We start from the raw sequence: 14251 nt of genomic DNA on the forward strand, positions 1-14251 counted from the left end.
TTCCTGAAAACCGCGACGTAAATAGAAACGACGCAAAATGAGCCATGTTTCATGCCACCGGCCGGCCACGGCCCAAGGTCAGCCGGAAGGGGTAGGAGAAAATGCTGTGTCGTTGCGGGAAGTAGATAACACTTCTACGTGCGAGATACGTGGGTGGCCGAGCGGGCGGGCTGGTAGTATGTATTGCATCACCGCGCGGAGAGCAGGAAGCATCCCTCATGATGTATGATAAGATAAGGCTGTGAACCTGTAGCTTACGCTAGATAGCATAAATTAACTACCGAAGGAAACAAAGAATTATAAACGAATTATATACGGTGTTTTGGTTAAAATAAAGATTTACGGTCATTGTAAACGACGTTATTGTGAATCGGCGACTACTTAAATTGAAACATGAGTACTCAAACATTAGCGACATTAATCCGAAACGACGTAAATCGGTACGACGTAAATAGAGGACTTACTGTATTCTTAAAGTTGTGATATGTATTATCTATAAAGCTACATGTGATTCATGTCAAGAAAGGTAGCTGAATACACAATTTGCTTATATTCTTAATGCTTGGCATTATTTTAAGGAATTAAACATTAAATTTTGGTCCAAGTTTTTTATTTTGAATTAATTTGCAACATGAGAAACATAAATTTGCTAGTTAATGATGTTAGATGTGTACACATTACTGATGACTACTGAAAAACTCTCTGACATTTTTTTTTCCTCCAATGTTTGATCAACTATAGTGATTTTATATCAAATATTAGCAGCGTTGTTAGCATGTAATTTTTGGAAATAACAGTTTAAACTGTGTATTGGTTTGGAAAAATTGAATGTTATGTTGTTTTGCTAGATTGAGACAGAAAAAAATCTGGCTGGATTAGGAAAAACGTGGTCAACTCAAGAATAATATGGTCTACAGTAAAATTTGGGGAATCCCAATAAAATTTAACTTGTTTCTTTAATTGGATATATATTTCACCTGAGTACATGTATTTTGTTTCTACAAACGTTTTCACACAAATTCAGCACAAACAAATTTAAAATGCATCACATTTAGTGTTTTAAAAAAAAGCTTCCACACCACAAAGGTAGAATAGTTTTAAGTATGTAAACATCAGTTGTTTCGTTGAAGAGATTGTTGTGGAACTATGCTAGTCCCGTCAGTAATCCGTTGTGGTGCGGACGTAAGTGATGCCGGACGGCATGCTGATCTTCTCCACGCCTTTTGGAAACAGTTTGGGGAGGTCTTCGTCCTTCACCTCCGGTAGAATCATCACTTTCGTGCCCGGCTGCAAACAGAGGCTTTGTGTTTACTGACGTACTTGCTTTTGTCGTTAAACATTCTTGTGCGAATATTAAATTAAACGTTGACAAATATTATTCGGAGCAAGGGCTGCATAAGCAAGGTTTTATTGTACTGTATACTTACCGTTCTTTTGTAAGGAAAATTTTCAGATGAGGAGTGTTTTGAATGTAGAGCCTACACTAGTGTTTCAAAATGTTGAACGTAAAATTTTTTGGTGTGTTTACTTACCGTCCAGTTGGCCGGAGTTGCAACGACCTTGAGACGTGATGTTAGCTGCAGTGAATCAATAACGCGCAGAATTTCGCTGGAAAGAAAAATAAAAGTGGTATAGTTATCTATCATTGGAAGAGGTTAGACAATGTGCAACCGTAGGGGGGATTTAGACAGATTCTTGTCTTCTAGGCACAGGGCCAACATTGCTTACAATTTACCAACAGGATAAATGGATTGTGGATTTAAGTGCATTTGTTTGATGATGGTACTTCAACAGGCACAACTTTTAGTTAGTTATTTTTAAATGGTCAGTAGTAATTTGTCGAGGAACAAAGGTGCTTGAAGACACTAGTAATGTATTTATATAAAGAAGAGTTGAGTGTGAGTTTTACACTGAATTTAATGTGAAATTTCCCAACTTGACCTCCAAAACAATAGGATTGTGTGTATGAGATTTCGAAAAACCACCCCATCCTCCTTTTCCACCACTTAAAGCAGAATTATGGTACTTGATGAAATTTTGCACTCTTTTTCAAAATAAAAAGAATATTACTGTCTACATTTCCAAATGCTGCGGACAGACGAACGAAAAACAATGTGAACCCCCCAAGCTTTTGCAATGAAAGCTTCTAACAATGTAAAAAAATAAAAAAAAGTTTTTTTTTTTCTATTTAAATGAAACCTAGTTTTATTTGAACTTAGTTAAATTTTGCACAACTGACGGACCAAAATAGAGCAAAATCACTTGTCATCTGATATTTCATAAAAACAACTACTGTCCCGCTAAACGAAGCCTTTTCACTCCGCGCAAAGCCCGGGCAAACAAATCAGCACAACATTCTATAACCTCGACACTTAGCCAGCTGCATCTGCCATGACCCGAGTGTCAGAGCCACAAATGTGTTACTGAACAACTTGCGAGCTGTCTGCATCCGTTGCTGGTCTGTGTCATGATCCGTATGGCGTGCAAAAATATTCCTGAAAACTTTGGCAAGAAAAAGGTATTAGACCTGAAGAAAAAGTACTGGAATGTTATTTTATACTGTAATACACTATAACGCTTTGTTAACTATTATGCTGTATTGATACACACTTTTAAATAAACTTAAAATTAAATCCACTATTTAACAGAAATATTAAAATAAAAATGGAATAACTCTACTTAGGTATTGTAAATGTCTATGAATTTTAGACCCTCTGCTTACATTCTTAAAGAATATATTTGTCAGAATATTAATTCTAACACTTGTCATGTTCATTGATTTTACTATGTATGTAATGTTTATTACCGAAAATAATACTTCATTTTATATAAATTAAAATTAACTATACACGAACTGTAAATTGATATTATATTTACACTTTCATACGGTTCTAACTCACAAAGAAAGATCAACAGAAACTGTTTGTTAATTGTTTTAACACAGCTTGCTAAATTGTGTTCTTGTGAAACAGTAAAATCTGTAGCCAATCAATTTTTATAGTAGTTTCGTATAAGGTATTCTTAGTTTGTTTTATAATTCAATTTTGTTTGTCGTTAAAAGAGTACCGTAAGCATTTCCTCCCCTACAGCATTCTGAATACATGGGTAAACACTAACAGTACACAAATGTACTAGATGTGATGTACGCGGGAAGCCTACAACTCGCGTAGTTTCGGTTCCTTGCAAGAATTTCCAAAGTTTTGCGTTTTGGTATTAACGCCACTTCAGCCGCTAAATCAGAAGTTCCCAATGGAAACCAGCATGTTGTGACTGACTTAACCCAACCCTTCGATTTTTTTTTAATTTCAATTTTTGAAGGAAATCCGAAGTTGCGCGAACGTGGCAGGCTTCCCGATGTACGCGGGTGACGTGGGCTCACTCGACGTTCCGGCCGGTGGAGGCGGGGTACAGCATGGACAGCTTGAGCTTCTTGTCGGGCCCGATGACGTAGAGGGAGCGCACCGTCACGGCCGTTTGCGGGTCGTCCTTGCTGTCCTCGTCGATCATGTCCAGCAGCACGGCCAGCTCCCGCCGCTCGTCCCCGATGATGGGGTACGGGAAGTCCCCGGGGATGTCCAGGCAGTACGACTTGATGTCCTGCGCGATCGCAGCTGCACGCTTGTGTGGAGAACCGGGAGTTTTGTGAGCGTTTGGGAAATTTCAGGGAGTTCTGTACGCACCGGGGAAATCTAGGATGTGTCGGCGGAGTTTTTTTGATCATCAGGGAATTTCGTTTTGTGTCCGGGAATTATTGAATATGGGTTTCGTAACCGTTTGCCAAACATCACTGATGCAGACCCGCATGGTTTTGCGGTAAACCTAGAGCTAATATGTTGTCTGGAGCTCTCTCAAGTGGCAGAATTTTCGAGGGCAAATGGACACAATTTTTTTTGTGGGTAAGGGGGGGGGGGTTGGGGGGAGGGTCAAACTGAAGCTGATTTGTTTTCTAATAGTGCAACATTAACAATTATCAGGGAATTTTAAATAGTGGCAAAACTGACAGAATAGTGTTGCCAGCTACCGGGATTAGCGATACATTGCTGAACATTGCCTTAAATTAATGTTTTTTTAAATTTGTGATCAATGATTTAGCTCCTACTGAACTAAAATGATCAAATATAAAATGTATCAATTTTTTCCCAGCATATAAGAAAAGAATTCACGGAGAGAAACGGGAATGAATGAATTAACGACTTAAGGCGTAATTACAATAGCCTGTCGCCTCTATCCATCCATCATCCTTACATCTGTCACATGACCTGTAGCCAATCCGATGGACCGAAAAATTCTATCCGTCCGTCTGTCAAAACCTTGGCAAGCTCTAACTTTTACCAGACGGACGGATTGTTACCAAAACACTGGCCTGTGGTGTTTATGTAGGTCGTACAATTGTTTTGTATATTGACACTGCTGTTCTTAAAACTCATGTTCGAACGATTTAATTACGACTCCTACGAAATGCTAATACAATCTGTACTGAAACACGACATAAGTAGCCGACAGCATCTACATAAATCATGTCGAAATTATCTCTGAAAAAGTTTCAGCTTTCTAACAATAATTTTCACCATGCAGCAAATAGCTTCATTTTGTATTATTTATAATTTTGTATACAAACAATGACCTTGTGACACAAAATGTAATAATCTTTTTTAAAATTTCCTGCAATTGATTTACCATGTATTTGTAGACATCCTGATAATAGGTTAGGCTCTGCTCTTACACCATGTAGAATTTTTTTTGGTCATCACTTTTCTTTAAGTTTTTTATTTTATTTTATATTTTAACACGAACTTCCATGGCATTTGTTTTGCCACAAACATTTTCACAAGCTGTCCACTTAGTGTAATAATATACCTAATGGATGTAAAACAGTGTGCACGTGATAATAGTTGTAAAGAATTACGTGGCTTTTACACCCGTGATAGATATTCCACTAAGTGAATAGGTATCTGTTAAATATGTGTGTGACATAACAAATGCAAGGGCAGTGGCGGATCCAAGGGGGGGCACCAGGGGCAAGTGCCCCCCCCCCCTCCGAAAAACCAGTTGTCTGCTACATTAGTATTGCAGACAAAAATGATTGTTTCTGAAACCAATAAAATATTTTAATATAATTAATGAATTTCTTGTAGAATCATAAAACCTGGTGGCTGGATGTTGTGTGTAGTGTGAGTAGATTAAATACAAATTTAGTAATTTTGAGACATTTTTTCTCTGGCTATTCTGAAATCCTAGAGTGCCCCCCTCCGAGGTGAACCTCTGGATCCGCCACTGTGCAAGGGGGGGATATCAAGTTAAAAATAATGAAGAAAAAATTATCATGGCGTGTGTGACAGGAGGGGGAGGGGTACTGAAAGCAGGCGTGCCAACTCACGGCCACCCAGTCGTTGTGGTCCTTGAGCTTGTCGCAGGAGTGCGCGATCACCTTCACCCCGCGCTTCACGAACTCGTGGTTGTGCACGGCCATGCGCCCCAGCTCCGTGGTGCACACGGGGGTGAAGTCGGCGGGGTGCGAGAACAGCACGCACCACCTGCAACCCAGCGCCGTCTTTGGCTCCAGCGGGGTAGCAATACATATGTCGGGCGCCACCTCCCTATCATTTAATGCATAATACACAGTTATAAAAAATATTAAGACTGTATGTTAACACTAGACTTATAATTTTTTACCTATCAGAATCTCATAACTCAACGTGAGCCCACGGTCCCCGAGCACAAAACCGCTCCACTAAATTGTCCCTCCCCTACACTAACTCCCCACCCCCCTCCATTCACTGCATTCCTCTGTGCTAAAGAAATAAGACTTTTTACCACAAAATATATGTGTAGATGAGTACAAAACACATGGGACTCCAGGTCTGTACGAATTTATATTTCGCAGGGAACCTAAAGGCTATTCCCCAGAAGATTTGCAACAGTATCCTGTATTTTTTATAAATTTAATTATCAAAATTTAATTTTTTTTCTGAATTAAAAAATTGGAATTTAAAAAATGGTGAAATGATTTTATTTTATTCTTTTAAATAATTTTACAAATTTTAAATTTTACTCATTTTACACCTTAAAAAATTATGGGTTTTCAAGATGGCAGACAATTTTAAAAATATTGGAATCCAAGATGGCGATCGAGGTCAAAGGTCAAGGTCATGAACTTGGTGGCTTAGGAACGCTTGTCCATGTTTTTTTTTTTACAATAGCGCATGGGAATGAAGTCGTGCTCATTGTAGGGAAATTAATATATTTTATTTCTGTAACACACAGCGGCCCAGCCAATGAGAGTAGAGTGCAGGGCTGCAACTAGGGTAGGGGGGGGGGGGGGGGGCAAGCGGGGCATACGCCCCGGGCGCAAAGCTGTGGGGGCGCCGAAATCGCTTGCATTGTAATTCCTACTACAACTGGTAACTGGTAAAAAGTTGTTTAACTTGCATGCCAGGAATGTCTAATCTGATTTACAATATAACGTCTCAACATATTTTTAATGAACAAGTCTAGTGATTATACGGACTACTTTATGGACATAGTGGGTTCATGCATGGAAGGTACAGTAGCACAGAAACTGTTACATGTAGGTATGGAAAATGCTTAAATAGCTACATTTTTCCGTGGGAGGGCCCCCGGACCCCCCCCCCCCCCCCCTGCTTTATGGTGTGGTATGTGCAAACAAAATTGGGGGGGGGGGGGGGGGCGCATGAATCCATTCATGCCCCGGGTGCCAGAGACTCTAGTTGCGGCCCTGGTAGAGTGGATCATATTTTGGTGGGACTAGAGGACCGTTTATATTTATCAATCATATTGTGGCAAAAATTGTCGAGATATTACAATGTTTTGGTGAATGCAATTCCTGCTTTAAAATTTAATAATTTGCTATTACTACTTATAAAACCTCACTAGAAATTTATGTAAATAAAAAAATTAAGATGTTTCGTGGGTATAATGGTAAACGGAAAGTTTTACTGAACAAAAATTCACTTATATGTCAAACTGTGTCTACAAATTGCTGCTCAGATGTCTAGTGATAATCATTTGGCAGTTAATACAGTTATTTACTAACATCACCATCATATTATGTCGGATATACATCGCGAAATTTCATTGGTTGAAATCAACAGTGATATTTCAATTGTGTGAACCGAGTTCGCGCAGGCCGTGTGCTCGTCCTGCTACGCAGTCGCTTATTTATTTATTTATTTTAAATTGTGAACCCAGTTCAATGTGACCGACGGCGCCCGGCACGCGCGGGTAGCTGGTGTACGGTAGTACGGTACTCGGCCAGCGACTGACCTCTGTGGCGACCTTGAACCCGGCGCGCCGCAGAGGGCGGTGCTCCCCTGCCAGTGGAGACCGCGTCTGTTTGTGAGCCGCACAGGTGCATCGTGGGGATGCCAATACTTTTCAACACATCGATACGTAGTTATGGTTGAATGTTTCGTAATAGTTAATATTTGAACATTAAGTTAAATTTTTAATTTGTTCTCTTAATATTTAGTCAACATCTGCTTATATCATGCTTAATTTTTAATATTCCACTGTTTGATATAATTGCAGAAAAGTGGTTAAGTGTAAGAAAAGGTGTACCTACCGCCTTAACTTCGCCACCAATAAAGACGATAATAAATAAATCAGTCTTCGATATATCGCTTGAATTATATCGGATCCGATAAAATATCGGCCTGAAAATATCGGTCTATTATAATATTGAAACTTTCATTCATGCTTTATTTATTAAAGAATATATATATATATATATATATATATATATATATATATATATATATATATATATATAGCTAATAATACGTCCACGTCACCTTTGCCTTTGCCCAACAGTCATTTCACTTGCCAACCTATGAAATTCTCTGCTGTGAATTCCAATATTTCCCTCTTTTTTCCCCTCCTTTTAAATAATATATATATATATATATTTTTTTTTTTTTTCCCCGAAACCTTTGGCCCATCATTTCATTGGTATGTATTTCCTGCGACTTACAGCCCCACATGCCTCGTACACAGACGCGACGGGAGTTGTTGTCAAGTAGTCTTATAATGTCGGTTTGTATACGTGTTACTGCAAGCATGTCTTTCATACAAACATAGTTCTGAAAGTCTTACAATTTCCTGAGATTTTCATGTAACACTTCAAATTTATTTTAAGGTTCCATAATAAAGAACTACTGGACAAATCCTGTCTGCGTCCTTGACGTCATGTTGCGAAGCCGGTCTCGTCGACGCTGTTTCGTAACGAGCCTTCTCGAATGTCGACTTCGAATGTCGACTGGAACGCGCCCGGCCGGTCTGCTCTGGCTGCAACGGCGCGGGGGTGAACTACGTCACAGTTCGGCCCGCGGGGCATCAGGGGGGTGGGTTGAGTCTCGGGTGTACGGCATTTGGTAGGTGTAGTTTCGTGAGTGGAACGAAGAGTCGTGTGGAACGTAAATGTGTAACCATGGTGCTGCCACCTATGGTGGATTGGGCGAACCAAAGTTCAAAAAGACAAAAGAAAACTTTATAGTATTAACGGTTTAATTTATTTTAACAAGATGGGCAGTTTTTTTAAAATAAAATTCCGTGTCGAAAATCAGGTCCAAAGCCAGGGTTCAGTTTTTTTTTTTTTTTTTTTTAAGTCTTTTTCGCTTTTATCGGAGCAGTTTCATTATATAGTTTAAAAATTTCGGTCTTCTAATCAAACAGATTGATCTAACTTATCTAATGTTCAACAAACTCTGCTTATTAATATTTATTTCAATTGTTTAACATAATATCCATTATTATAAATTTTAATACAACTTTTATGCTAGCTAACGTATATATTGTACATATATTAGAAATAGTGTATGTAATCATATACATATATTTCATAAAAATTGTAACCATGTTGACAAGCCCTATATTCAGAGCCACTGCTCATCAACTGGGTGTATTGGGTGCTAAGAAAATAAATAAATAAATAAATAAATATTATACATTCACTTCCAAAATTTAAGATTCATAAAAAAAAACAGTGGGAAACTTGTTGCTGTTCATCTATTATCAAACTTTCAATATCAGGGTCGGTGGAACTGAACTTTACTCTTTGAGTCCTCTTCAACAGTGATTCTGTTCCTATGTTTATTTTTGATGTTCCACCTGCAACGTTGCCACGCTGCCACTAGTGGTAAGCGTACCACATCCATCCCATCGTAAAAATCACTCAAATAATGTAGGTATGGATGTGAACTGATATAGAGCTTGGCAACGTGAACTAACCATAGCTGCGTTTTGTTTGTCCAGTAACTCCCAAGGCCGGCAGAACGACTTCAGCTGCCAACAACACTCATTCGCATGCGTGCAACGTCATCACTGTCATCGTCTGCAGAAGGACGCTCCAACACGGAGGCCGCGGGCCACATGCGCAGTTAATTAACTACGGAAGCTAAGCCAGCGAGGCAGATGTCTTATACGCTTACATTATCTAAACACGTGCACTGTACGCATAGGCGTGCGCAGGACTTTAGTATTGGTGGTGCTAGATTACACAACAGCCCTGTCATTCACGGACCCGAGCCTAAAGCGGGGGGTCCGGGGGTGCTCCCCCGGAAAAATTTGGATTTGAAAGCGCAAAATGGTGCTATTTAAGGTGTTTCCGAACAAAAACATTAAATACACAGATGTAAAAATTTTAATATTTTTATGACAAATTATGGCTTTGAACGTTATAATCGCCAGGAAAACTACTAAACTATTTACAGTTTTAAGCTTTGTTGAGCCATAAAGTAAATCGCACAATTTGTTTGCACGGAATTCATGCTGGTGGCTTTGAAAAACAGTACTTACATGTTTTCTGAAGACGCCAAATAAATGCTAGAAAAAACATTCTCAAATGTTAAGTTTTAAAATCAACAAATCAAGGGAGTTTTTGTAACATACCTTTAATAAGTAAAGTATTAAAATAATAAAGATACACAAACAAGAGTTGGCAAAAGTTTTAACTTTTGGAATACAACAAAAATGTTTTGTCGGCGCACAACTCTAGTAATTGCACCTGACTTGTTTCCGTGTGTATAGTTGGTTCGATTGATAATTGATATACTGATAGTGTTATGAGCACATATCTGTAACTCGACACGATTGGAAAACATTTTTTTTGGAAATAATACGGTTTTTTTGTAAGTATGTATTATTTCTGCTTGTAAAAAACAAAATAATATTAACCCTAATGGTGGTGCCAAGGCACCTGTGGCACCTACCGTGCGCACGCATATGACTGTACGTTACCATAACCATAGCATAACATTAACAACGTGAACGTCCGTAAGCTCGGTCACCGCGTCGTGCCAAAAATGCTGAACCTATTGCAATGCGATCTCACGGAGAGAGAGAGATAGAGAGAGTTAGAGAGAGAGATAGAGAGTTAGAGAGAGAGATAGAGAGTTAGAGAGAGAGATAGAGAGATAGAGAGAGATAGAGAGAGAGATAGAGAGAGACAAGGCCGAAGACAGGATTTCGCGAAGGAGGCGGTCCAGTACAACCATTAAAACATTTTTTATGAGTATGTACTTTTTTTTAATTGAACTTTAAAAGAAAATGATCACACCAAAATCTCAGGTAACAGCAACACATTTATAAGTCCAACGTTCATTAGGTAATAATTCTTCCTGAGAAAATAAAACTTAACATTTTATTTTTGGTGTTTATTTAATTGTTTTTCAGTTCTTTTTCTTCAGGCAATCGTTTGAAGTTTTCGTTAAAAACAAGTCATACATACATACATACATACATACATACATACATACATATGTATTAATGTTATTGAATACATGAAACACATGTGTCAAGTTTGTATGATAGACATGCTTACAACTAAAACGTGTGCAAATCGGCATTAATTGTAGACTTCTTGCAAACAATTCCTGCCACTTCTGTGTATGAGGCATGTTGGGCTGGACGTGGGAGGAAATGCATACTATAAGGATTACAATAATCCTTCCAAATAAAGCTCTTTGTAACCTTATGTATAGCTAAGTTGCTGTCATTTGCTTATTCGGTCTTCACTGTTTTTTCCCCCCTTAATTTAAACCCCCCCAGAAACGTCCCTGAGATGGTAGAGTTTCTAGATTTTATCGCGGTAACCTTCAACAGTCACTTGAAAATAAGAAATCAGTACACGAACACCGCGCATCAACAAACATCACTTTCCAGCCACTTAGGGAGCGAATAAGCCCACGTATGTGACCTGTTATTTGACAAAGTTTATTCACTCGTTTGACAACGTCCCATGCCTTCACCGGAGCTCGTAAGTCTCGAACTCCACGCGCCGCAAGCCGGCATGTGGATCGAGCACAACTCTCGTATTTTTGGATAGAACATTAATTTTTTTTTGACGTGACAACGTCTAATAAATCGATGAACGCCGGCTGCACGCACGAAAGTGTCCCGTTACGCACATTGTCCCGTTGCGATGTGTCCCGTTACGCTAATAAATTAACTAAAAAATTATGGTGATTCATATATATGATGATAGATATTTGATTACAGTTATTTATATGAAAACTTGTTCATAATTATATTTAAACCTTATAGCTAAACGCCAGTTTTTAAAATTAATTACAAGTCATCTACACGTGAACTGTTTCGTCGACTGTTTATAAAGTTAAGTTAATGTGGTTTTCATTGCTTATTACAACAACAATTTCGGCAATAAAGGTTAATCATTCTTGCATTTTAAAAATCTGATTACTAGTATAATTTTAAATATTTAGTCTTTTGTTATTAAAATAAAAATGATTCAATATTATTCATAAAAGTATGTAATCATTTCATCAATGTTTTGTTATGACGTTGTCACGTTAAACGATCGTCCGTAAACCGACTTTACAGACAACAATTTTTTTTTTAAATATCCTAAGCCCTAAAGTTTTTAAAGCTTAATGATTGATGTAGTTTAAGGTCATGGCTGATTTCTTACATAAAATTTTCGCTCGGGGCACATTCGTTCACTAAGACAGTATCGAAGTTACGAGAAAATGAGCAAAATATTAGGTAGTGAAGACAGTATGTTACCGTGTGTGAAGTCACGTCACCTACAGCTGCTGTAGGCTCATGCGTCAGTGCGTTAGTGCCAGGGCCATGTAAGTATTTTTCATTCAAGTGTTAATTTTTTTTTCTTCCAAAATCCCCCCCCCCCCCCCCCAACCCGAAATCATTCCTGCAGACCCACTAAGATTCTCTTGCGACTTAATTCTGCCCGTTACATCATATACAATTATAACACAACGCATTCAGGTTTTTTGGGTGGTGTGGATGACGTCTCTAAGACCCGGGCTAGAATGATGTATAAATGGAGACGGATATCCCGGGACATCGCACTTTCGCGTTTGCTGCTCGCGCAATGCATGGGAACGTAACAAATGGCAGCCAATGAGATTGAATTTCACGGTTCCGAAATAATAATTTAATTTTATACATTTTGATCTTCGAGATAGTAACACGGCCAGGCTTGGCGTATATAGTAACAATAAACCACAAAGTAATAATGGAACACTGATATTCTTGTCAGTGGCGTAGCTAAGGTGACTGGCGCCCCTGGCCAGAATGGAAAATGACGTCCCCTCTTGGATGAAAGAAGTGAGGTAGAAGGGTTCAGTAACGCGAAACCGTCGCATCGGGGACCCCCCCCCCCCCCCCTTTTCCTGCTCCGGCACCCCTGGCGGAGGCCATCCCTGCCACCCGCTCGCTACGCCACTGATTCTTGTACCTAGGTACTTGAAATAATTTTTTTTCGTATTTAGAACATTAACACACGTGGCCAGGGGCGCAAATCTGTAGGCTTCCCAAGGGATGGCTCACGGAAATTTCCGTTTGGGGGGGGGGGGGGGGGAGAGTTTTTCACATGGGGTTAACCAACACGTCATATATGGATGGGGTGCTTTTACACTGTATACATGTACTGCCCATATTTTGGACTACATGTATGCGATATGCATAAAACTTCAGAATAATACAGAAAATTTTTCCATAATACATAGTATTTTTGACATCACACCCGTTTCACATTCACGCTTTTGCAAGTTCAGGCAGGCCCCCCTCAGTGAGGGGGCGGGGCAGGTCCCCCGATTCCCCCCCTCCAGTGGCGGATCCAGGATTTTGGTTTGGGAGGGGCTTGACCCAGCTGAGGCTAGGCTTTATCAAGGCAAACACTAAAACAATAGTGGACCCAGGTGCTTTTGGAGGGGGCTTGAGCCCTATAGCTCCCCCTCTGGATCCGCTACTGCCCCCCTCCCATCGGGACCAATGGCCATGCACATGACTATCAGCGCGGTCAAATACTCGGCTTCGATTGGTCAGACAGAGCCAAGTAAACGGAAGAGCCCAGCATTGCCGAGATAATCCGTAAGGGTAGGCATGCGGACCATTGTCGATACGAGTACCTACTCCGTTCCGTGAGAATGTAGAACCGTCCCAACGACTTCACTGTCGACGAGACGTAACGTAGATCATTAACAAATAATGAAATTATTTAAAACCCGCCCCCGGGAATGTGTGACGCGCAGCCTACTCACGAGTCTCCGACCCAGTCGTAGAACTGGATGGGGCCCTTCGTGGTCTCCGCCCTGAAGTTGGGGATGGTCGCTCCTAGCCGCATGTCGACTCTTCGTTCGCTGTGACAACTAGCTGGTAGCTGCCCGGGTCTAGGGCGCCCGTGTCTAGACCGCGGTGCTCTTTCCGCTCCTCGGCAATCTTCGTACGTACTCGGTAGTCTTCGCGCGTACCGACCGTCCTTAGTTATACCTTTGAATATATATATATTCAAAGGTTATACGCCCTAGTTAAACCAAGCACGGCACAATAACGCACAGCAAGTATTGTTCAACACCCAACTTTCTTGCATTTCCGACGGCCATATTCGAAGAGAAGTTTCCTAAAATTTTTAGACGCAGACTGTATGTGCACGATTATCTTTTGTTACATAAATAATGTTAAACTTCCACACAGTGAAAAAATGAAATAAAGTTATTGACAATTTATTTTATGATCACGATAAATATGAAATTTTAAACAGAAGTCCGGGGCTGAAAATTAGTTTTCTAGTGTTTTACAATTTTAATGACGGCCCTGACGGGGCAATACAAAGGTGCATCTGCCTCGATTTGATTGCTCTTATTCTGTAGGTATTCTCTGCTCTTGCCCACACTTACACCGTGGTTTATTTATTAGCGCGTTATAAATTATTATTTTTCCGTTTTCAACAAAGCTACCTAATAGTTTACTCATG

General features: G+C 39.7%; 1 protein-coding gene across 1 annotated transcript; it reads right to left on the reverse strand.

Annotated features, from left to right (window-relative positions):
- Positions 1 to 948: 948 nt before the first annotated feature.
- LOC134537425 (peroxiredoxin-6-like) lies at positions 949 to 13952 on the reverse strand. The gene is made up of 5 exons (XM_063377837.1): positions 13539 to 13952; positions 5378 to 5534; positions 3380 to 3597; positions 1533 to 1608; positions 949 to 1287 (listed from the first exon to the last, which is right to left on the reverse strand). Exons 1-5 carry the CDS (start codon positions 13619 to 13621, stop codon positions 1159 to 1161), a joined length of 663 nt encoding a protein of 220 aa, XP_063233907.1. The 5' UTR covers positions 13622 to 13952; the 3' UTR covers positions 949 to 1158.
- Positions 13953 to 14251: the final 299 nt, after the last annotated feature.

The sequence above is a fragment of the Bacillus rossius genome, chromosome 12 (genome assembly GCF_032445375.1).
Source record: "Bacillus rossius redtenbacheri isolate Brsri chromosome 12, Brsri_v3, whole genome shotgun sequence".
In the NCBI taxonomy this organism is placed as follows: Eukaryota; Metazoa; Arthropoda; class Insecta; order Phasmatodea; family Bacillidae; genus Bacillus; species Bacillus rossius.

What these genes read in the sequence shown, in the direction of transcription:
- LOC134537425 (XM_063377837.1), bottom strand. Translation starts at nt 13,621, where the DNA reads ATGCGGCTAGGAGCGACCATCCCCAACTTCAGGGCGGAGACCACGAAG. An exon ending in TACGACTGGGTCGGAGACTC is followed by an intron (nt 5,535 to 13,538) that starts GTGAGTAGGCTG and finishes GCTGGGTTGCAG; the next exon opens with GTGGTGCGTGCTGTTCTCGC. An exon ending in TCCACCGGCCGGAACGTCGA is followed by an intron (nt 1,609 to 3,379) that starts GTGAGCCCACGT and finishes TTTTCTTTCCAG; the next exon opens with CGAAATTCTGCGCGTTATTG.